The sequence below is a fragment of the Anomaloglossus baeobatrachus genome, chromosome 10, assembly GCF_048569485.1.
Source record: "Anomaloglossus baeobatrachus isolate aAnoBae1 chromosome 10, aAnoBae1.hap1, whole genome shotgun sequence".
Taxonomy (NCBI): Eukaryota; Metazoa; Chordata; class Amphibia; order Anura; family Aromobatidae; genus Anomaloglossus; species Anomaloglossus baeobatrachus.
The window spans coordinates 35,629,941-35,652,202 of record NC_134362.1 but is presented as its reverse complement, the minus strand read 5'-3'; the positions used below and the strand labels follow the sequence as shown (position 1 = coordinate 35,652,202).

The 22,262-nt window shown below is 41.0% G+C and overlaps 1 protein-coding gene across 4 annotated transcripts in view; it reads left to right on the top strand.

Annotated features, from left to right (window-relative positions):
• The window catches only part of RIPOR1 (RHO family interacting cell polarization regulator 1), a 173,994-nt gene that overhangs the window by 120,548 nt on the left and 31,184 nt on the right, over nt 1-22,262 (top strand). For all 4 annotated transcript variants that reach the window (XM_075325961.1, XM_075325960.1, XM_075325963.1 and 1 more), the window contains exons 5-15: nt 792-815; nt 1,080-1,133; nt 2,255-2,404; nt 3,409-3,472; nt 3,854-3,897; nt 4,926-5,051; nt 5,571-5,719; nt 12,658-12,787; nt 16,064-16,951; nt 19,749-19,891; nt 22,054-22,216. In XM_075325961.1, the coding sequence (XP_075182076.1) occupies nt 792-815; nt 1,080-1,133; nt 2,255-2,404; nt 3,409-3,472; nt 3,854-3,897; nt 4,926-5,051; nt 5,571-5,719; nt 12,658-12,787; nt 16,064-16,951; nt 19,749-19,891; nt 22,054-22,216 (1,935 nt within the window). The remainder of the gene's footprint in view (nt 1-791; nt 816-1,079; nt 1,134-2,254; nt 2,405-3,408; nt 3,473-3,853; nt 3,898-4,925; nt 5,052-5,570; nt 5,720-12,657; nt 12,788-16,063; nt 16,952-19,748; nt 19,892-22,053; nt 22,217-22,262) is intronic.

Here is a 22,262-nt window from a genome sequence, read left to right as displayed (position 1 = left end):
TTAGGATTATTTTTACTTTCTCTCGCAATGAGTCTCTGTCTCAAACGTAGTTAACGTAATTTGCTTTCTACATATTTTATTTAATTTTCTATAATTATATAATGCCTCATCACTACCTACCCTCTTTAATTCTTTTAAGGCTTTCTGTTTTTCTTTTATTGCTTCCCTTACAGCTCTATTTAGCCATAGGGGTTTCCTCCTATTTCTAGCATGTTTGTTCCCATAGGGTATATTTTCTGCACAAGCCCTATTCAGGATGCTCATAAAAGTCTCCCATTTGCTTTGTGTACTTTTATTACTTAGTACATCATCCCAGTTTATTGCACTAAGATCATCTCTCAACCGTTTAAAATTTGCTTTCCTGAAGTTTAGTGTCCTTGTAGCCCCTCTACTAGACATCTTACGAAAGAATACATGAAAACTTATTATTTTGTGATCACTATTCCCCAAGTAACCCCCAACTTGTATATTTGATATGCGGTCTGGCCTATTGGTTAGTACAAGGTCTAGTAGTGCTCCCCCTCTTGTGGGGTCCTGTACCATTTGTGAAAGATAATTATCTTTCATTGTTATAAAAAAAAAAAATTTTTTTTTTTTTTTGTTTAATTTTTATAAACCGAATTATTTTCATTGAAAATAAATTTCCAAATGTGTTTTGAAGTCGATGATTGGTTGGATCATATATTTTGTATTTATGCATACAGTGTACAATGTAACAAATATCCAATGTAATAATTTTTATTCAATAAAAACAAATTTAAATCTTTTTTTTTTTTCTTTATCTTTTGTAGGGATTTTTGTACGACTTAGATAAGGTAAGACATTTGGACAGACTGTTCACATTTGGCTGCCATTGGAGCTGGTTATAGCTGATTGGTGGGTTTTCTGGGTGCTGGACCCTGCCCCCCAATCCAATATTTTTGATATTGTGTGACAAAATATTTTAAATAATTCTGGGTATTGTCTATATAAACACAATAATGTTGATCTTTGTTAACCGGCATGCATTAAAAAGTTAGATTTATTTATTTTATTTATTTAAAATGTGTTTTTTTTTTTGTTTTTTTTTCTTGAAACAGCAAGTGAAGTCCATTGAGCGATTTATCCGTAAATTAGAATTTCACACAAGTAAGGTTAGTACTTTTTGTTGCTTAATTGCCTAAATATAGTTTGGTATAACATGGGTCGTTCGCTCCCCCGGAATGTTTTACTAGAAGATTAGAAGGGTCCAAAATAAAAGTAATTCTCTCGCTGCTAATCTCCAGGTGCTCCAGTGCTGGTACTTTCTGGGGTCCCTGACGGTCTGTGTCCTGCGTTCCAGCACATGTTTTGACACAGACCTGTAACCCCAATTGTTGGCTGTAGTGGTGACCCCAGGGGTGTCCATTGCAGCCAATGAATTGCTAAAATGGTCATAATGTTATATCTGGATGCCAGGAAAATGAGACAGTCGGGAGGCCTAGGAAGCAGAGATTATTTAATATTGGCTACGCCAGACGATAAATAAAGGACATGGTGCACATCCCCCAACTTCTGGAGTCAAACTGGACCTTCTTTATTGTCCTTAAAGGATTTTAAGAATAAAATAACATCTAGTGGGACGCTGGGCATTTTGCTTGACCCTTGATCAATGATCATTTTGACACGATGTTTCGCCACAATTTGCTTTTTCTGGGGCATAGAGTGTGTGTGTGTGTGTGTGTGTGTGTGTATGTGTGTATAATATATATATTTATATGAAAATCCTGTTTGCCTTGTGTAAAGGAGGGCAAGATCACCATTATCAGCAATCTTTCATGTTGCCTTCATTTAGAATAAGGGTTGGTGAATGACGTGTTTTTTTTATTAGAAGATGTTAATTATTTCTGCACCCAAAGAAAGAAAAACCTAACGTGGTAGCCAAACTAGTCCAAATTTGAAGATTAATTTTTGTATTGTTTTTCTTGTGCCAAGAATTTGGAAACTTAAAATATGTAAGTTTTCTATCTCTGTAATCATTACATCCTGCAGAAAGATAGCATGCTGTCATCTGTGCTGAACAGCGAGTGGCAGAAAATAAAACACAGAGGACAACTTTAAAATTGCTGGGGTTTTTTTACAATTTTTTTAAAAAAAATACAACACATCCATACAAAAAAACAACAAATCTTCATACAGCTACTTTGAAAATAAATAATAAAAAGAATTACTTTTATAATGCAATTTCCCATACATAATACATGTTGGGGTTTTTTTTGGTTTTTTTTTCTTTCAGATAGATGAGGTGTATGAGGCATATTGTATCCAGCGGAGATTGAGAGATGGCGCACACAACATGGTCAGGGCTTATTCTGCCTCTCCGAGCAGCAAAGAGGCTCGAGAAAGTATGACGGAGGCTGGAAAAGGTTACAAAGAATATACGGAGGTGGGCTACAATGCAATAAACGTGTTTGCGTGTGTCTTTGTGTGTATATCTTTGTGTGTATATATAAAAATGTTAAAATATATAAATATATTTTAGATATATATAAATTTATATTTAATTTATTTTATTATATATATTATATTTATATCTTATTATATATTTTTATATATATATTTATTCTTTTTTTTTTTATTATTATTATTTATTATTATAGCGCCATTTATTCCATGGCGCTTTACAAGTGAGAGAGGGTATACGTACAACAATCATTAACAGTACAAGACAGACTGGTATAGGAGGAGAGAGGACCCTGCCCGCGAGGGCTCACAGTCTACAGGGAATGGGTGATGGTACAATAGGTGAGGACAGAGCTGGTTGCGCAGTGGTGTACTGGACTGAGGGCTATTGTAGGTTGTAGGCTTGTTGGAAGAGGTGGGTCTTGAGGTTCCTCTTGAAGCTTTCCACGGTAGTATGTATATATATATATATATTATATTATATTATATTATATTATATTAATATATGTATATTAAATATTTTATATTTTTATATATGTATGTGTATATGTATATGTGTGCGTATATGTGTATGTATATGTGTGGTGTGTGATATATATATATATAATATATATATATATATATATATATATATATATATATATATATATATATATATATATATATATATATATATATATATATATATATATATATATATATATATATATATATATAAAATGTTTTAATATAATATATCTAGTAATAAACACAGTAAAAAAAATATAGTGATATAATTAAAATAAAAAATATTTATGTGTAGAAAATATTTGGTGCAGAGACTGTCATGTATATGTCTTACAGACTAAAGACACTTTGTGTTTTCCTGTTGAGAATGATGCAGAGCATTTAGAATTCTACCCAAAAAGTTGTTCTTTTTTTTCTTTTGCATAGTCATATTAAAGCAAATGATTTATATTCTAATTGCCATTTGTTATTTCTGCACAGAATATGTGCGTCCTGGAGAATGAACTAGAAAATCAGCTCGGAGAGTTTCGCATTAAAATGAAGGGTGAGTATTGAGTGAGAAGTTCATAGTTCAGGGCTGATGTATTTGGCCATGTTAAGGCTCCGTTATGTGATAGAGGGGTCAAAGAGGCTCAGGAGCCCCCTACTTTACGGTAGGCAGCACCAAAAACAAGACACCGAAATACTTGTATATTATATATTGTATATGTAAGTGTCTCTAAATAATTTTCTTGACACATCTGTTACCAAAAAAGTGTCCAAAAACTTGGATGCATATGGTGGAGGCCACCACTGCCATTTAGTAAAGGAAGGATGAGGCATAACTGATGATAACATGCCCGATCAATGAATGTCCCATAGAAAGGTGTAGGGAGAGCACCAACTGGGACCATATATAACTACATTTTTTTTTTTTCTAATTTAGGGCTTGCGGGATTCGCCAGGCTGTGTGCTGGAGACCAGTATGAGGTAATGCAGACTGGTTACACCTCCATTAATACTCGCAGTATATTTTGCCCTCTGCTAATTACAGTACTGACTTTTTACCGTATTTTTCATTTTATAAGACACACTCCACATTTAGAGAACAAATTAGTAAAAAAGAAGTCAATCTTATAATCTGGGGGTGGGGCAGTAGCGGTGGTGGAGCGGGGTCACATGAGGCAGGGTTGGTGGTGGAGTAGGCCGATGCTGCAGGCGGTGATGTGTGTGTGTCCCAGATGCAGGCAGGCTTCAAAGAAATGACGCCCGGAGTCAGCGCGTGCGCACATGGATCTCTTGGCTCAAGGTCTCATCTGCGCACGTAACTGCCTCTGGTCCATAGATCTCCCAGCAGCGGATTTAAGGAAAATACCTCGTGGAGGTGGCACGTCTGGAGATTGGATCTTGACTTGTCATTGAGCCGGTAGTTCAGTGGCGCATGCGCTATTGCAGATCAGTGGGCCGGAGGCGGCACATGCGCAGATGAGATCTTGAGCCCACACTGCCGTTATTTAAAGCCCACTCCGCCGCCAGAGCTTCTGGGACACCTGCCGCACTGCCTGCAGCATCGCCCTACTCCACACAGCCAGCACAGTGTCCATTTTCCACGCACCCCCCCCCCCCCCCTTCCTCCCCTTCCCCCGGTAAGCTACATTCAAATTATAAGACGCATCCCTCAGGAAAAGTGCGTCCTATAATCGAAAAAATACTGTAATTAAAAATAAATATCGTTAAGGCGTCACTATAGCCAAAGACATTTATAAATGACCCCCCAATTTGTGAAAATACGGAGACATTGGAGGTTCTTGTCTTTCCATTTAACTATGGTAGCTCTGGGGAGGGCGGAGTGAGCCTGTTCTCCCCACCCCTGCGGACCCTCGATCACTTGTCTGTGCACTACTACAATTCATCACTATATAAGCAAGAATAGTCCTGATGCCACATATAGTCACTGCTTATTCTAGCCACGCGGCTGCTCACGTATTTTCTTTATTGAATTTTTCGATTTCTATCAGATATTTATGAAGTACGGCCGGCAACGCTGGAAATTAAAGGGACGCATTGAAGTAAATGGAAAGCAGATTTGGGACAGTGAGGACATGGTGTTCCTTCCACTAATCACAGAGTTCCTGTCTATAAAGGTACGAAAGCTGCAAATGACCCCGCGCCCAGAGCCCGAGCTAAACATGGTGCCCAATGGTGGCATGACTGTGAAAAAGAATCCATTGTAGGGTGGGGGTTTTGGCCTCATACAGGCAGCCGACATGTTCAGCCCCACCATCTGACTTGGTAGCTGGTCCTGCCGCCACCAGAAGTGCATGCTCTATGGAGCCAGAAAAGCCTTGGCTATGCACATTTTGTGGTGGCCATTTTCGGGTACCACGGCATAGGTCACATTGACTTCAATGGGAGTTAAGTTGCAGTACCAGAAAACTGCCACCACGAGGTGTATGGAGCTGCGCTGTTCCGGCTCCGTACACTACAATCGGCACCATCTTAGTCCAGGATAACCCCTGTCTAGAAACCATTGTGCCTTGGAGTCTTGTAAACTCCTCATACAAATATTATTAATATTCCACTAATTAATAATAATTAATACTAATTAATAGCCAGAATTTTGGAGTTTCTATGTAAAACAATTGACTCTCTTGTTCCCGCAGGTGACGGAACTGAAGAGTCTTGCAAACCACGTCATAGTGGGCAGTGTATCATGCGAAACTAAAGATCTCTTTGCAGCTCTCCCCCAGGTTGTCGGGGTGGATATTAATGACCTGGGGACAATCAAGCTAAACTTGGAAGTCAACTGGAAGTAAGTGGAAGTAATCGAGCAAAAATCTGGACTGATCAGCCAGAGCATTAACCCCTTTACGACCGCCGATACGCCTTTTAACGGCGACATATTAGGGTACTTTTTCCGATCCGCCGCTTTTTAACGGCGGTCGGAAAAAAGGGTCTAGCGCCCCCCAGAGTCGGAAAATTTCCGGGGTCTCAGCTGCCGGGGGTAGCTGAGACCCTGGAGATTACGGTTCAGGCCGGTTTTTTCATTTAAAGGTACGGTGATCGCCGTTATTAACCGAATAACGGCAAGCATGTACCTGCAAAATGAAATGCCGGTTTTTAATGCATTTTAATGGTTTCTCTCACATTTGACGTGATCTAACAGTCAAATGTGAGAGAACGGTCCTTGTCCGGTTCCTCTCGGTCCCCCCCGGTACCTGGGTCTCGTTACCGAGTTCCCACGGCATTCCCCCGGCCCCCCTCCTTCTCGTGTCCGTGTCAAATGGCGGGCGCATGCGCAGTTCGACCGCCAAAGTCTGCCTCCTTCCACCTAGCAACGTCAGGAATTAATTTCATTGGTTCCTGACATTTGATCACTGTGTTAGACCCTATCACAGTGATCAAATACCCCAAATATTTTGGAAATGGCAGCATTTGGGTCTGCCTCCCTCTTCTCTCCCTTGTAGTTGATCTGGGAGAGAAGAGAGAGAGAGACTACATTTGCTGCCGTTTCTGTCAGAAAAAAAAACACCAATTTTTATTATAAATCAGTCATCCTCATCCCCAATATCCTCACCCAAAATATCCCCCCCCAAATATCCTCATCACCTCCGTCAGAATCCCCCCTTAGTTAGAATTTATATTTTAGATTTTTTTTTTTTCTTAGATCAGGGTTAGATCAGGGTTAGATCAGGGTTAGATCAGGGTTAGATCAGGGTTAGATCAGGGTTAGATCAGGGTTAGATCAGGGTTAGGATCAGGGTTAGGATCAGGGTTAGGGTTAAAAAAATCTAAAAAAAAAATTTCAAAAAATTTAAAAAAAAAAAAAAAAAAATTTGTAGTATTTTTTTTTTCTTTTTTTTGCTAGGCAGTGAAAAATACTGTAATGGCGCAGAGAACATTTACCGCCGAGCAGGCATACATGCTTCTTGCCTCCGGCAGTTCAGGCTCGGATACAGAGTCTGCCTCTGAAATCGAGCGATTTTCGGATGGTGACGACTTGGCTTCCTCCTCGGGATCCGACAGCCCGATGGTAGCGGAGTCGGTCGTCACTGCTGAAACGTCAGAGGCAGGTCCAAGTAGTGCCCTTCCCCGGCCACTATGGTATCCTGACCCATCCTTCTCCCCTCAAATTCCTCCATTTGTAGCAACCCCCGGTATAAATGTAAATGTCACAAATTTTACCCCATTAGATTTTTTCCAAATTTATGTTACCCCAGAAGTCCTCCAATTATTTGTCCACCAAACCAATTTATATGCCCGTCAATATATATCCGAACATCCTACCTCCATCCATTCCCGCTCCTGGATCCCCACAAATGTCCCCGAACTTAAAAAATTTTTGGGCATAACTTTTAACATGGGGTTAGTGAAAAAATCTACACTCCGCTCGTACTGGGCAACAAAAACAGTGCACAGCACCCCTGTGTTTGCAGCCATCATGACCCGATCCCGATATGAGACCCTTTTGTGATTCCTGCACTTTAACGATAATTCCCAAGCCCTCCAAAGAAATGACCCAAACTATGACCGACTTTATAAATTGAGACCCCTAATATCCCTTCTAAAAACTACCTTCCTAAATTCGTATACCCCTGACAAAAATGTCGCTATAGACGAGTCCCTTATGAGCTATAAGGGCCGTCTGTCTTTCCGCCAATTTATCCCCTCCAAGCGTGCCAAATATGGTATAAAATTATACAAAATGTGTGAAAGCACAACAGGTTACACGTGTACCTTTCTCATTTACGAAGGGAGGGATCGCCAAATCAACCCCCCAAACTGCCCCCAGGCAATTGGCATCCCTGGCAAAATTGTTTGGGAGCTAATGACCCCCTTCCTTGAGAAAGGCTATCACGTGTATACCGATAATTACTATACCAGTGTCCCCCTTTCTAAATCCCTCCACGCTGCAAACACAGGGGCCTGTGGAACAATCAGAAAAAACAGAGTTGGTCTACCCCCACAGTTGGTGTCTAAACGTGTGGAGAAGGGTGCGTCCTCCTCACTGGCAAGTGACCATCTTCTTGCCATAAAATGGAGAGACCGCAAGGACGTTTTCATGCTCACCACATTGCATGCGGACACCACTGTGACGGTCAGAGACAGGGGCGCCACCAGGGACAAACAGAAGCCGCTCTGTGTCGCAGACTACAATAAGTTCATGGGAGGTGTAGATCTGTCTGACCAGGTGCTTCAGCCTTATCTAGTGAAGCGGAAAACCAAAACCTGGTATAAAAAGGTAGCAATCTATCTCCTACAGGTTGCTACCTATAATAGCTTCATCCTCTATAAAAAAATCTCAAGGACCGCTCTCTTTCCTCCTATACCAGGAGAAAATTGAGAGCCTCCTCTTTGACTCGGAGGCACAGGAGGAAGCCTTCGAGTCAGAGGATGTCCGGAGACTTTCCGAGCGTCATTTCATTCGCCCCATCCCTTCCACTCCCACACAAAGGTATCCCCAAAAAAGATGCCGTGTTTGTAGAAAGCACGGCACAAGGAGCGATTCCCGGTACTACTGCCCCATGTGCCCCTCCCAACCAGGCCTTTGCATCTCCCCCTGTTTTGAAACCTACCACACATCCCTCAATTATTAATTGGCATAAATAAATTACACCAAACTGTGTGGTAGCAGCTTTTTTTTAATTTTGAAAATACTTTACTTTTATATTTCTGTTCAGTAATTTTTTTTTTCTTGGACTAGTAATAAAGAGAAAATTTTCAGCAGTAAAACACATTTTACCCCATTTCATAATTAATTCCAGGACTTTATCATCACATACCAAACAATTATTCAGACAAAACCCAGTCCACATGCCCACGTCTTTAGACTCCAGAGTGTGGACTCCACTAATGTTCTTGAAAAGTCTCATCATTTGACAACTTTCCAGGACTTCATTACTCAAACATTTTTTTTACCAATTATTTTAGTTTGACTCATATTACCACTAGGTCTTACTACACAAAACTTTTCTTTGCATTTATCTTGGTATTATGGGCATGATCATTTTATTGGAGGATCCCCTAACAATGATGCTGTGCCATATTCAAACACTATGGGCTTTACTGCAGGGTTCTTGCCGAACCACCTGCATCGAACAATACTTTCAGAATTCTGTAACGAATTGGTCGTTTTGTGCACATAGCGGTTCCTACCTTGGCGGGCAGGAGCCTGTTATGATGTACCATGTCGCTTGGCACATTTGTCCCTCATATAGGGATTGATGGAGCTAAGAAGACATTGTACGACCAGTTATTGGGAAGATAAAGCTGTCCTTCCGGCCCTGCTGGTGTTCTGTCATCTTTGGCACACTCAGGTTTGCCACATAGTGGCTGCCAACTCCTCCACATTTGAACATTTTGCCCTTCCGTCCAATAAAGTTTATTCTTCCTTCTACAACTGTTTTGTTAGCAAGACCAAGTCCAGTAAATGTGTTTTTAGGGGCATGCCGCCCTTTGTGAGTAATAATTCCTGGAAGGATTTTCTTGTTTGGTAGCACAATGTCTCTGTAAGCTTTGAATAGGTTCTGGGATTCCATCAGTTTTACCCTGAAGACCAAATGGTGCACCATCTATAATAGGCATCAGCTGCATAAAAAATGGTGTCAAACTACTCCCTACCTCTGTAAACAAATACATTACAGGGTATAACTTACAAAGACATTTATGGGGTTTTTCTGTTCTTGAAACCCAAAAAGCTCTGCAAATTTGAGAATATATTCCAAATTCAGCCAAATTTGCTTTAAAAAATTCAAATATTGCTCCTTTCGTTCCAAGCTCTACCATTTGCCCGTACAGAGGTTTCTCGCCACATGTGGGGTATCGGCGCGCTCATAAGAAAGTGGGTAACAAAGTGTGAGCTCCAATTTTTGGAGCTACCTCTTGAAAAAGTGAGAAAATTGATGCTAAAGCAACATTTTTGCTAAACAAATGAAAATTTTCAATATGACAACCTAATGTTATCAAATTCTGTGAAGTACCTGTCAGTCCAAAATGCTCACTATACCCCTAGATAGAAGCCTTAAGGGGTCTAGTTTCCAAAATGGAGTCACTTGAGGGGGGTTTCTGCTGTTTAGGTACCTTAGGGGACCTGTAAATGTAACATGGTGCCCGCAATCTGTTTCTGCCAAATTTGCTTTCAAAAATTCAAATATTGCTCCTTTCGTTCCAAGCTCTACCATTTGCCCGTACAGAGGTTTCTCGCCACATGTGGGGTATCGGCGCGCTCATAAGAAAGTGGGTAACAAAGTGTGAGCTCCAATTTTTGGAGCTACCTCTTGAAAAAGTGAGAAAATTGATGCTAAAGCAACATTTTTGGGTAAAATGTTTTTTTTTTTTTTTTTTTCATTCCACATTACTTTAGTTCATGTGAGGCACCTGAAGGGTTAATAAACTTCTTTGATGTGGTTTTGAGTACCTTGAGGGGTGCAGATTTTAGAATGGGGTCACTTTTGGGTATTTTCTGTCACCTAGGACTCTCAAAGTCACTTCAAATGTGATGTGGTCCCTAAAAAAATGGTTTTGTAAATTTTCTTGAAAAAATGGGAAATTGCTGATGAACTTTGACTCCTTATAACTTCCTAACGCCAAAAAATTTTGTTTCAAAAATTGTGATGATGTAAAGTAGACATGTGGGAAATGTTGTTTATTAACTATTTTGTGTGACATAACTCTCTGGTTTATGGGCATAAAAATTAAAAGTTTGAAAATTGCAAAATTTTAATTTTTTTTGTCAAATTTCATATTTTTTCACAAAAAAAAAAAAAAAATCATCCTAAATTTACCTCTAACATGAAGCCCAATATGTCACGAAAAAACAATCTCAGAATCACCGGGATCCATTGAAGCGTTCCAGAGTTATAGCCTTATAAAGGGACACTGGTCAAAATTGCAAAAAATGGCCTGGGCATTAAGTACAAAACTGGCTTCGTCCTTAAGGGGTTAAAACCACCAGCCCAAGATTGTATACATCCCCTCTACATGTCTCTGGTGTCCTGTGGAATCTGACACCAAAACATTAGCAGAACGCAGATCCATAGTCCTGTAAATTACAAGGTGCGGCCTCCATGGTTCAGACTTTGTTTTCCAACAGATTGGAATGTGATCTGGAGAATTTGAAGGCAACGTCATCACCTTGAATTCTTAGTAGTGTTCCTCCAAATATTCCTGGCCAGTTTTTGCACTGCTATTAGAGAATACTGCTGTCATGATGGGCTGTAAAGTTTAGCCAGGTGGCTCATGTCAGAGTAATTGCCTAAATGACAAGGTTTTCCACCAGAGCTTTTCCCCGGAGTAGTCTCGTGTCTCCTCTGGGTTGTCTTCTTCCCTCGGTGCCATCTCTTCATCTGATATTCTGCACATTTGCTCTTTGGCTTCCATATGAAGATATGATTCATTACACCAGGCCGCCTTCTTCCATGCTCCAGTTTCGATAGTAATGTGCCCTTTCCCGGACCGGTGTTGTGCTTGCACTGGATTGCCTTCTTCCCTTGGTGCCGTCTCTTGTCCAGTTAATCTGTGCATGCGATCGTTGGCTTCCATAGGAAAACCTGATTCATTAAACTGGGCCACCTTCTTCCACTGCTCCAGTTCTGATTGCAATGTGCCCTTTCCCAGAGCAGTCTTGTTCCTTTTCTGGGTTGCCTTCTTCCCTTGGTGCCATCTCTTCCCCTGATAATCTGCGCATGCACTTTTCAGCTTCTGCATGAAAGCATGATTCATTAGACCTAGGCCACCTTCTTCCATTGCTCAATTTCCAATACTATTTCCAATGTACCCTTTCCCAGCGCACTCTCATTCCTTCTCTGGTTCTCTGGGTTTTCTTCTTCCATTTATGCCATCTCTTATCCATTTAATTGGCGCATGCGCTCTTTGGCTTCCACATGAAAACCTGATTTGGTAAATCGGGCCACCTTTTTCCATTGCTTTAGTTTCGATAGTAATGTGCCCTTTCCCGGAACAGTCTGGTGCCTCCACTGGGTTACCTTTTCCCCTTGGTGCAATCTCTTCCCCTAATAATCGGCGCATGCGCTCCTTGGCTTCCACATGAAGATGTGATTCATTACTATCGGAACTGGAGTAATGAAAGAAGGCGGCCTGGTGTAATGTGCCCTTTCTCAGAGCAGTCTTGTGCCTTCGCTGGGGTGCCTTCTTCCCTTGGTGCCATCTCTTCCCCTGATAATCTGCGCATGCGCGATTTGGCTTCCACATGAAAACCTGATTCATTTCACCAGACCGCTCCAATTCCGTTAGTAATGTGCCCATTATGGATGCTTTGGACAGGCATTGTGCATGACACCATTCTGTCATGGCTCTCTGCTTTTTCAGCAGCTTATGTCACAGTAATTATTTTGTGTGATTGGACCAGACAGCTTTGTGTCTGATTAATTAGCGTGTCAAAGGTGGACCGCTAGTCCTCCACCACTATTGACTTGTGGCATCTATGGGGTTATTTTACACTAAAGTCAGTGGAACGGTTTGTGTGTGAGGGGGATTTATCCTTGGACTTTAGGCAGGGAAGGCTCGGTTCACTCATTGCAGTTATTATATGTGTGTGTGTGTGTGTGTGTGTGTGTGTGTGTGTGTGTGTGTGTGTGTGTGTGTGTGTATGTGTGTGTGTATATAATATATATTTTTCATATATGTATTATTATATTTTTCATATATATATATATATATATATATATATATTATATTTTTCATATATATATCTTTCCTTTTTTTAATATTTTCATTTAATTTTTCTTTCAGTCCATTTGACAAAGAAGACCAGCCCTCAGCTGCCAGCACTGTGAATAAAACCTCTACTGTCAACAAGCGCTTTTCCACGTACAACCCAAGTCCCCCCGATACCCCCTCATTGCGGGAACAAGCATTTTATGTAAGTAGCGGTTATGTAGAGACTCATTTTATGTTTTGAGGCTAAAATAATTTTCATGAAATATGTTGCACGTTTCAACATACAGCCTCAAATATAGATATTTAAGTAAAAATAAGTCTTCAACGATGGAATGAAGAAGAATATCGAGGTCTATTGTGTAGATTTGTGTCTCGGAAGCTTTTTGTGCTAAGGCTTAAGAGATACAGACTTTACAGTCTTGATTACACACTATATATCACATCCTACTGTTTGTAGCTTAGCAAGAAAGCGGATAATGGGAAGAAACACATGGCTGTAGAGCCAGACTACTTATTGTTAGTTTGTAGTCTGTTACCATGGAGACACATCAGTCTTCATTTCCGCTGTATACACTTCATTATTGAATTTAGTCAAAAAGAACTGGTCTGCTCCATTTTAATCTTGCCAACTAGTGGTAATGCTGTATAGGTGAGTGCGCCATGAGGTCAATGATGCCTCTTTGGTCCGGATTCATTGCATCTATTCTTAGGAGCAAGTGCACTCGGGGTTATGGGTACACTCCTGTTCTGTGTTCCTAGCTAAATGCCGACCTCTGCTGTTTGACAGTGGAGACAGAGGCTCTAATGTGTGATGTCAGCTCTCCTCTGTCCTGAAATCTCTTGCACATTTGCCTGCAGCGGTGTATGATGAGTAACGCATGCGTAAGACTTCAAGACAGTGGAAACATGACCTCACACACCAAAGCCTGTCTCTGCTGTCAGCCAAGCAATGGAAAGTGGCGCTAAGCTGAAAAAAACCCCCCAAAAAGAGCCATGAACTTCAAGTGCACTAAGACGTCCCCAGTGCACTTGCAGTATAATTTGCATAAAGGTAAAAAGCCAGATTTTTCAGCAGAGATTTCAAGACCGTGCAAACACGACCTCACACACCAAATCCTTTTGTTTCTGCTGTTAGTCAAGTAATGGAAAGTAGCACTGGGCAAATAAAACCTAAAAAGAGCCATAGACTGCAGGTGCACAGAGACACACTCAGTGCACTTGTAGTATACTTTGTGTATAGCTGGATTTTTCAGCAGAGATTTCAAGACCATGCAAATCTCACACACCAAAGCCTTTGTTTCTGCTGTCAAATCAAGCTGTCAAATCAATGGAAAGTGACGCTGAGCAGAATAAAAACAGACATGGACTGCAAGTGCACTGAGACTCCCCCAGTGCACTTGCTGTATAATTTGTATAAACATAAGCCACATTTTTCAGCAAAGATTTCAAGATGGTGCAAACATGACCTCACGACCTGAAATCTCTACTCTGCTGTTAGTCATGCAATAGAAAGTGGTGCTGGGCAGAGAGAACACAAAAATAGCCATGGACTGCAAGTGCACTGATATGCCAACAGCGCACTTGCAGTATAATTTTCATAAAGGTAAAAAAGCTGGATTTTTCAGCTGAGGTGCAATGATCTGGGCCAACGTTGGATTTGGGACACCTCTACAGCACTACATACGAAAGACTCCATAAAATGAAGCAGACAGATTCTGAGCAAAGTTTCATTTTGTCATTTTGTATCAATCTTTGTTTGTTTGACAATAAAATCCATTTTTTTTTTATTCCAACCATAATGCATTTTCCTTGAATTCGTTGACCTTTCCACACTATTTCCACCCCCTGTATAATGCCTATTCTTTATATTTATGCCATGAAAAGAGCTCCTTGTTGCCAGATCTGGGAAAGCACAGCTGGCCAATGCTCGTCATGCTTCGAGAGACCCTTACTGACAAATTGTCTCAGACTTGCTCGTGCAATGATGTCTCATCTGTCCAGGTTAATACTTATGAGCAAGACTACTATGTAAGTTTTTGTTAGATGTAGCATAGCTAATAAACCTCCGGAAACCTCCTGCTTTCTAGAAGCTATAATGCAGTGCACTGCCCGGATAGTTCTCTGCTTCCATCCATGCAAAATTACTGGTTCCTGTATTTTTTGCAAGCCTGTAGCATTTGCTTCCCCTACAAATATAAATATTGTGTAGATGCCAGTGTGCATTAGTATGCACAATCCCCATAGGATACATTGCTGAATATGGATAGAACATAAAACGTGTTAAAATGAATCACTGTAGTGTATATGAAATTTAAAGGGAACCTGTCGCACGTTCAATCTGCAGGCAGCATGTTATAGAGCAGGAAGAGCTGAGCAGATTGATATATAGATTTATGGGAAAAGATTCCATATAACCTGTTTTATTCATGGAAAACTTTAATCTTTAAATGCTTGGGAGTCCAGTGGGCGGTGCTAATGAGTGACATGCCTTCTATATAACTGTGCATAGAGGTAGCTGTCAATCACTGATTAGGACCACCCACTGAACCTCTAAGCTTAAAAAGACCAAAGATTTCAATAATTCAAGATAAGATGTATTTTATTTTCCACAACGCTATATATCAATATTATGTATTGTGGATCTTTTGTTATCTGTGGTGATAATGAGACTGCTGAAAAGTCTACTAGACAGAATTTGAGGAGTAGGTTTAGAATTACACCTAGTGGGCATTTTGTATTTTCTTATTTTTTACATTATATATAATTTGTTTTGCATTTTTTTTATAATTAAAAAAGTATAATAAAAACGATATAATTTTAAAAAATATATAATATAAAACATACAAAAAAATTATAATAAATTATATTAAATCATTTTTATATTATACTGTTTTTATAGACTTTTGGGCATTTTTAATATATATTACAAAAATGCAAATATATGTATTTTATAATTTTTTTTATATAATTTTTATAAATTTGTTTTTAATTTTTTATATATGTTATAATATATAATGCAAATATATATTTACATAAAAAAAGTAAAAAGATACAAAAATAGTTTAAGAATACATATAATTTTTTTCTGCATTGCTTTTTTTATAAAATATAAAAAGTATTTCATATCGTTTTTGCATTTCTTTTTATATTTTTGTATTTATATCTGTTTATATAAATAGACTAAAAATATATTTTTTTTTCATCTGAGATGGATAAAAAAACAAATATATACACACACATATATATATATATATATATATATATATATATATATATATATATATATATATATATATATATATATATATATTATTTATTATATGAAAAAAAGTTAGCAATAAATATATTATTTTTTTTATTAATTTCTGATGATACATTCCCCTTAAGCAAAATGCCATAAATAATTCATCAGATAACATTTATTCTCTGAAATCTATTACATTCAGTTTTAACCCTTTTTGTATCTCATTACTTCTAGAATATGTTACGACGTTCAGACGATTTGGAAAATGGAGCTGCCTGGTCGATTTCTTCTGAATCCTCAGATGATTCCTCCAGCCCACAGTTGTCCAGCAGTATCCGACACACTCCCAAGAACATTGTTCAACCCGAACTTCAGACGTCTGCTCCAGAGATAGAAATCTCCTTTACACAAAGGGAGGAAAGTGCGGACACAGGAGCCGACGCCTCAATGGAGGAGGCGGAAAGCAGTGGCAAAATAGTTCACGAAAAGGTGGCATTGACTAAATCATCTGTGGCTAATGGCCACGTCGTTTACTCCAGGACATTGAGCCATATTAGTGAAGTCAGCTTTGATGCCTCGGGCTCGGACTTTCATGTCCTGGAGGAACCCTTGGTGACGTTACCGTTGGATGTCGATGTCTCAGAATCCGTGGATGTTCCAGCTAATTATGAAACTGAGGATGATTTGGAAATCACTGGACAATCGGTTTGCTCTCAGGAGGAGGAATGTGAAATCGCATGCACAGAATCAGAAGTAGATCTCCATCAGGAGAGGACGGACTCCGCTCCGCCATCGAGCGCAGAGACTCCAGTGCAGGAGGCCGCACCTTGTGGGGAAGAGGAGTTTGAGCTTGTGGTGGACGACGTTGTCGAGATGCATCAGCAGCAACCTGTGGTTCACTCTTCTCCCATCATTACTCCATGTTTGGACCCGGTGCCGGAAGAGAGTGAGAGTCCCGTGCCTGAAGTCGTTCACTCCGACGACACAAAAAGGAGGATTGTTGACTGTGGTTTGGAGGAGGCGATCAGTTCCTTGAGTTCATCACTGGACGACTACCGGGGACAGTTCCCTGAACTGCAATCCTTGGAAAATAAGATCAAACACCTGGAGGAGATTCTCCTGGTAAGTTATTCAATATCTGCCTTGTTATTTTCCAAGTGGTCCAGGTGTGAGGACTGTTGACGCCGATCCATGAGGTCAAACTACTTCCAGAAAGCTTAGAGGTTCTCCAGCACATCTACGGGGGTCTGATTCCTGGAATCCCACCGGTTTACGGTTTGCAGCGCAAGCGGCTTCCGGATGTACACGGTGAACAGAGCAGCGAGGGCCCGTACACTGTAGTAACTGTACTCGGGTGCTGCAGATTAATTCTTATTGAAGTGAATGGGAGCTAAGCAGCTGTACCCAAGGGATATTTGAAAAATCGATATTTATGGCTTATGCGTTTAGGAATATGCATCCAGCAACCAAATGTGACTGCAGAGGGCATCGGTGACGGTTTCAGTATATATTGTATTTTTAATCTAGAAAAAAATTTGTAAATTCCCCTCTCCAGATGACACATTTTACACAAATATATCCAAACATGTCACGTAACGTTTACTGGTCTGGATAAAGGGCAGCTCCCCACATGGCATCAGGGTCACATAATACAGAATCCCACAATTGCGGAATAAGGAGTCACTCCGGTGATGGATGACAACAGATTTCCACTTTTAGTGCATGTTCGGCATGCAAATTAGCCTAGAAGTGCATTGGGGCGTGTGCCTGTGCGTTAAATCCATCAGCACACCCTCAATGCACTTATTTTTTTTATTTTCCAATAGACATTGTGATTTGTTTAAGCAAAATGCTTGTTTTTTGTTTTGTTCATTTTATGTATGATTGAATACTTAGTATTTTGATGCATTTTTTTCATGCACATATTAAGCTTAGGTAAGGTATGTCCTACAGGCAATCTAAAGAGACATTTTTTAGGTCTTATTTTTTATTTTTATTTTTATTTTTAAGTCCCCTGTCTATTTGCATAAAATAATCAGCCTCAGAGCTAATAGGTGCTACTCGTCTTATTGATTGTGGCCATTTCATCCTTCAAATAATCGAATCAGAGGCGTTTTTGTGCCTATAAAGTTCCACATACATTTTAGACACATCAGCTGACTGCTCAGCCAATGGCCGCAGTTCCCCAAATATCATGCACACTAGGATGAATGAGCACTACCATGCTCCAGTGTTTGGTACTCGTAACTAGTGATGAGCGGGCACTACCATGCTCGGGTGCTCAGTACTCGTAACTAGTGATGAGCGGGCACTACCATGCTCGGGTGCTTGGTACTTGTAACTAGTGATGAGCGAGCACTACCATGCTCGGGTGCTCAGTACTCGTAACTAGTGATGAGCGGGCACTACCATGCTCGGGTGCTTGGTACTTGTAACTAGTGATGAGCGAGCACTACCATGCTCGGGTGCTCAGTACTCGTAACTAGTGATGAGCGGGCACTACCATGCTCGGGTGCTCAGTACTCGTAACTAGTGATGAGCGGGCACTAGCATGCTCGGGTGCTCGGTACTCGTAACTAGTGATGAGCGGGCACTACCATGCTCGGGTGCTCTGTACTCGTAACTAGTGATGAGCGGGCACTACCATGCTCGGGTGCTCAGTACTGGTAACTAGTGATGAGCGGGCACTACCATGCTCAGGTGCTCAGTACTCGTAACTAGTGATGAGCGGGCACTAACATGCTCGGGTGCTCTGTACTGGTAACTAGTGATGAGCGGGCACTACCATGCTCAGGTGCTCAGTACTCGTAACTAGTGATGAGCGGGCACTACCATGCTCAGGTGCTCAGTACTCGTAACTAGTGATGAGTGGGCACTACCATGCTCGGGTGCTTAGTACTCGTAACTAGTGATGAGCGGGCACTACCATGCTCGGGTGCTCAGTACTCGTAACTAGTGATGAGCGGGCACTACCATGCTCGGGTGCTTAGTACTCGTAACTAGTGATGAGCGGGCACTACCATGCTCGGGTGCTCGGTACTTGTAACTGGTGTTGAGTGAGCACTTACAAGTACCGAGTACCCGAGCATGGTAGTGCTCACTCTTCACTAATGTACACCTAATTATATATACATATATGTACCGCATATATGTATGTATGTATGTATGTATGTGTGTGTGTGTGTGTGTGTGTGTGTGTGTGTGTGTGTGTGTGTATATTATATATAATGTGTGTGTGTGTGTGTGTGTGTGTGTGTGTGTGTGTGTATATTATATATAATGTGTGTGTGTGTGTGTGTGTGTGTGTGTGTATATTATATATAATGTGTGTGTGTGTGTGTGTGTGTGTGTGTGTATATTATATATGTGTGTGTGTGTGTGTGTGTGTGTGTGTGTGTGTATATTATATATGTGTGTGTGTGTGTGTGTGTGTGTGTGTGTGTGTGTGTGTATATTATATATAATGTGTGTGTGTGTGTGTGTGTGTGTATATTATATATAATGTGTGTGTGTGTGTGTGTGTGTATATTATATATAATGTGTGTGTGTGTGTGTGTATATGTATGTGTGTATATATAATATATATATATATATATATATACATATATACATACACTAAAATAGGATACCGCTTCTAGAGGAAAGGCTGCAACTGATCAGTGGCCGCAGACGTCACCCCACTGCAATTTTGGTAGCGAAATGTAAATTCGATAGATAGATGTATATCTATATAATTTACATTTCGCTACCAAAATTGCAGTGGGGTGACGTCTGCGGCCACTGATCAGTTGCAGCCTTTCCTCTAGAAGCGGTATCCTATTTTAGTGTTTGACCACTGAGCCCAATAATGTCTGAAAAGTATCGGCCGACCCCAATATCCGTAGTCACAAGCTCTCGTGTCTTTTTTGAATCCTGACAGCAGAAACAAGGAGTATTCCGGAGCCGAGCGTCCAGCATCAGCCTCACGGTGGAGAACGCCCTTGAGAGTTTTGACTTCCTAAATTCCACGTCAGACATGGAGGAGTCGGAAAACTCCGAGGAGGAAGCGGCTCCAACTGAAAGGCAAGGCCATAGTATTGTGTTACAGAAATGCCGTGTTTCCATGCAAATGTATAAAAAAAAAAAAACGATTGTGACATTTATCAATGGTAAAACTACAATGAAAGGATTGAAGTGAAATCCACAATATGGAGCGGCTTTGTCCATGTTCTGCACTCCTTATTTTGTGCTGATAGTGTCTGTATGTTTTATGCTCTGGAGCTGCCATTGGTGGGACCGTTGCTTCTCTACATCAGATACTTGCCTGACTAGAGCTCACTGAGTATCTCTTCAGAGCCTCCTGCTCCTTCATATATGAGGGTACAATCTCACTTCATAAACCTTATAGAAACCTCTCTGCAGACCTATTTAAAAAGTTAAGTAACACTTGTGCAACATTTTGGATCTTGGTGGAGGCTCATCTGGGGAGGGTCTGTGTCGCCAATAGAAGGCGATGGACATGAGGGTTTTTTTGTTACGTTTTTATGCATATTTCGGGGGCAGTTTTGGTACCAAAACTGCACCCGAATTTCCTTCTCCAGCAAAATCTGAGATTTATTTAGCGGTAACCACAAAGATGCAGCATGTCCATTCTTTTTGCTTTTTGTCCCCGCATTTCGGAGGATCTTTTCGCTGACTTGGATTGGCAGGGGATTGATCCCTGATATCTGGCCAGATGCCGGTCCCCATATAAAGTCTATGGGGGACCAGAATCCAGAGCAAAAGGAATAGGAGCATGCACTTCATACTTAACAAGTCATCGGGGCAGCTATCACACTGCTTCGGCGGCCGCTCATTACATTCATTGAATATGAACTGCTTCCCCAGCCCACTGACGTCTGTGGTTGCAGTCAGATGAGCCCCCATGCTGAGTGACTTTGTGTCTGAGGCTTCCAAGCACAGATGCCGGTGAGCGGGTCTAAATCGTGCAGTAAAATAAATAAAATTGGCGTAGGATTCCCCCCCCCCCCATATTTATGATACCAGCACAGATAAAGCCCATCAGCTAGGGGATGGTATTCTCAGGCTGGGGATACCCATGGTTATTGGGCGCCAACCCAGCCTAAAAACAGCCAGCAGCCGCCTGGAATTGCTGCATTCATTAGGTGTGACTGACAGTCCTGGTATTTTACCCAACTCTTCCCGATTGCCCTGGTGGGGTGGCAATCTGGGTATTGAGGGAGTTAATGGCAGTCCACAGCAGCCACTAAGTCCTGGATTAGTAATGGCAGGCGTCTGAGACACCCCCTTCACAAATCTGTAAGTCAAAGTAAATAAACACAAATATTTGAAATGAAAGACAAAAAAATCACCCTCTTTCACCCCTTTATTAATCCCCAAAACACCCCTCTAGGTTCGACGTAATCCACACAAGGTCCCACAGTGCTTCCAACAGTGCTACATCTGAAGCTCACAGCGAGCGCCATCATAGAACATGACTGCCCGCTGTGAGCTTCACGTAGTGACTGAAGTGAGCCGCACTATCAGCAGTGACATCACTCAGGTTAGCCACTGCCACAGCTAGAGTCCTCCATCTCTGACCACAAATCACCTGAGTGATGTCACCGCTGATTGCATGCCTCACTTCAGTCACTGCGTGGCGCTCACAGCGAGCAGTAATGTTCTATGGCACAGGTGCGTTTTGTGTTTGTTTTTTTGTTGGTCAAAAACTTGCATCTTGTGGTCACCACAAAGATGCAGCGTGTGCACATATACTAAGCGATAAGATCATTGTTCTTCTGTCCTGCTGGTCGAGTGATTGTAAAGGAGCAACATTGGATGTTTTTGATGATGCATAGTTTTGATCACCAGACTGCTGCCACCAATCACCGGCTCAGTGTTTTTACGGTGTTTTTACTTCTTGTGCAGAGCGTCGTGTTGGATCTTTAGGGGTGACAGCAGCTGGGCTATCAGATTTTGCTCACAATTGGCCATTTTCACCCTATTTGTACCCCTGATAATGTTTTTTTATTTAGATTGGATATCCCCTTTAAATATTGTTTCCCCTTGAAGAAAGTCTGTCCAAGACATAAGGTGGTGCTTTAGGCTATCCTTTATACTAAAAAGTTGTCTTTTGAAGGAGCTCTGGTAAAATAGTCTTCCCTGCTGTAGGTACAGTCAGTACATAGTAATTTGCAACTTTAACGCAGGCAGGGTATATAACCACATCTTTCCGTTATTTTTAGGCCGGAGAACAGTGAAGATGGACCTGTACCGACCCCTGAGCAAAAAGAGGATGATGTTGTTTGCTGTTCTGCTGAAGGACTATCAAATCCTCTGAGCACTGGATGTGAACAGCTGGATAGGGTCTTGGTCACACACCTCCACAACTGCAATAGGCTGCTGCTGGTAAGTGATTAAAGGGGCAGTCTGGGCATCTACAGCCTAAAAATAG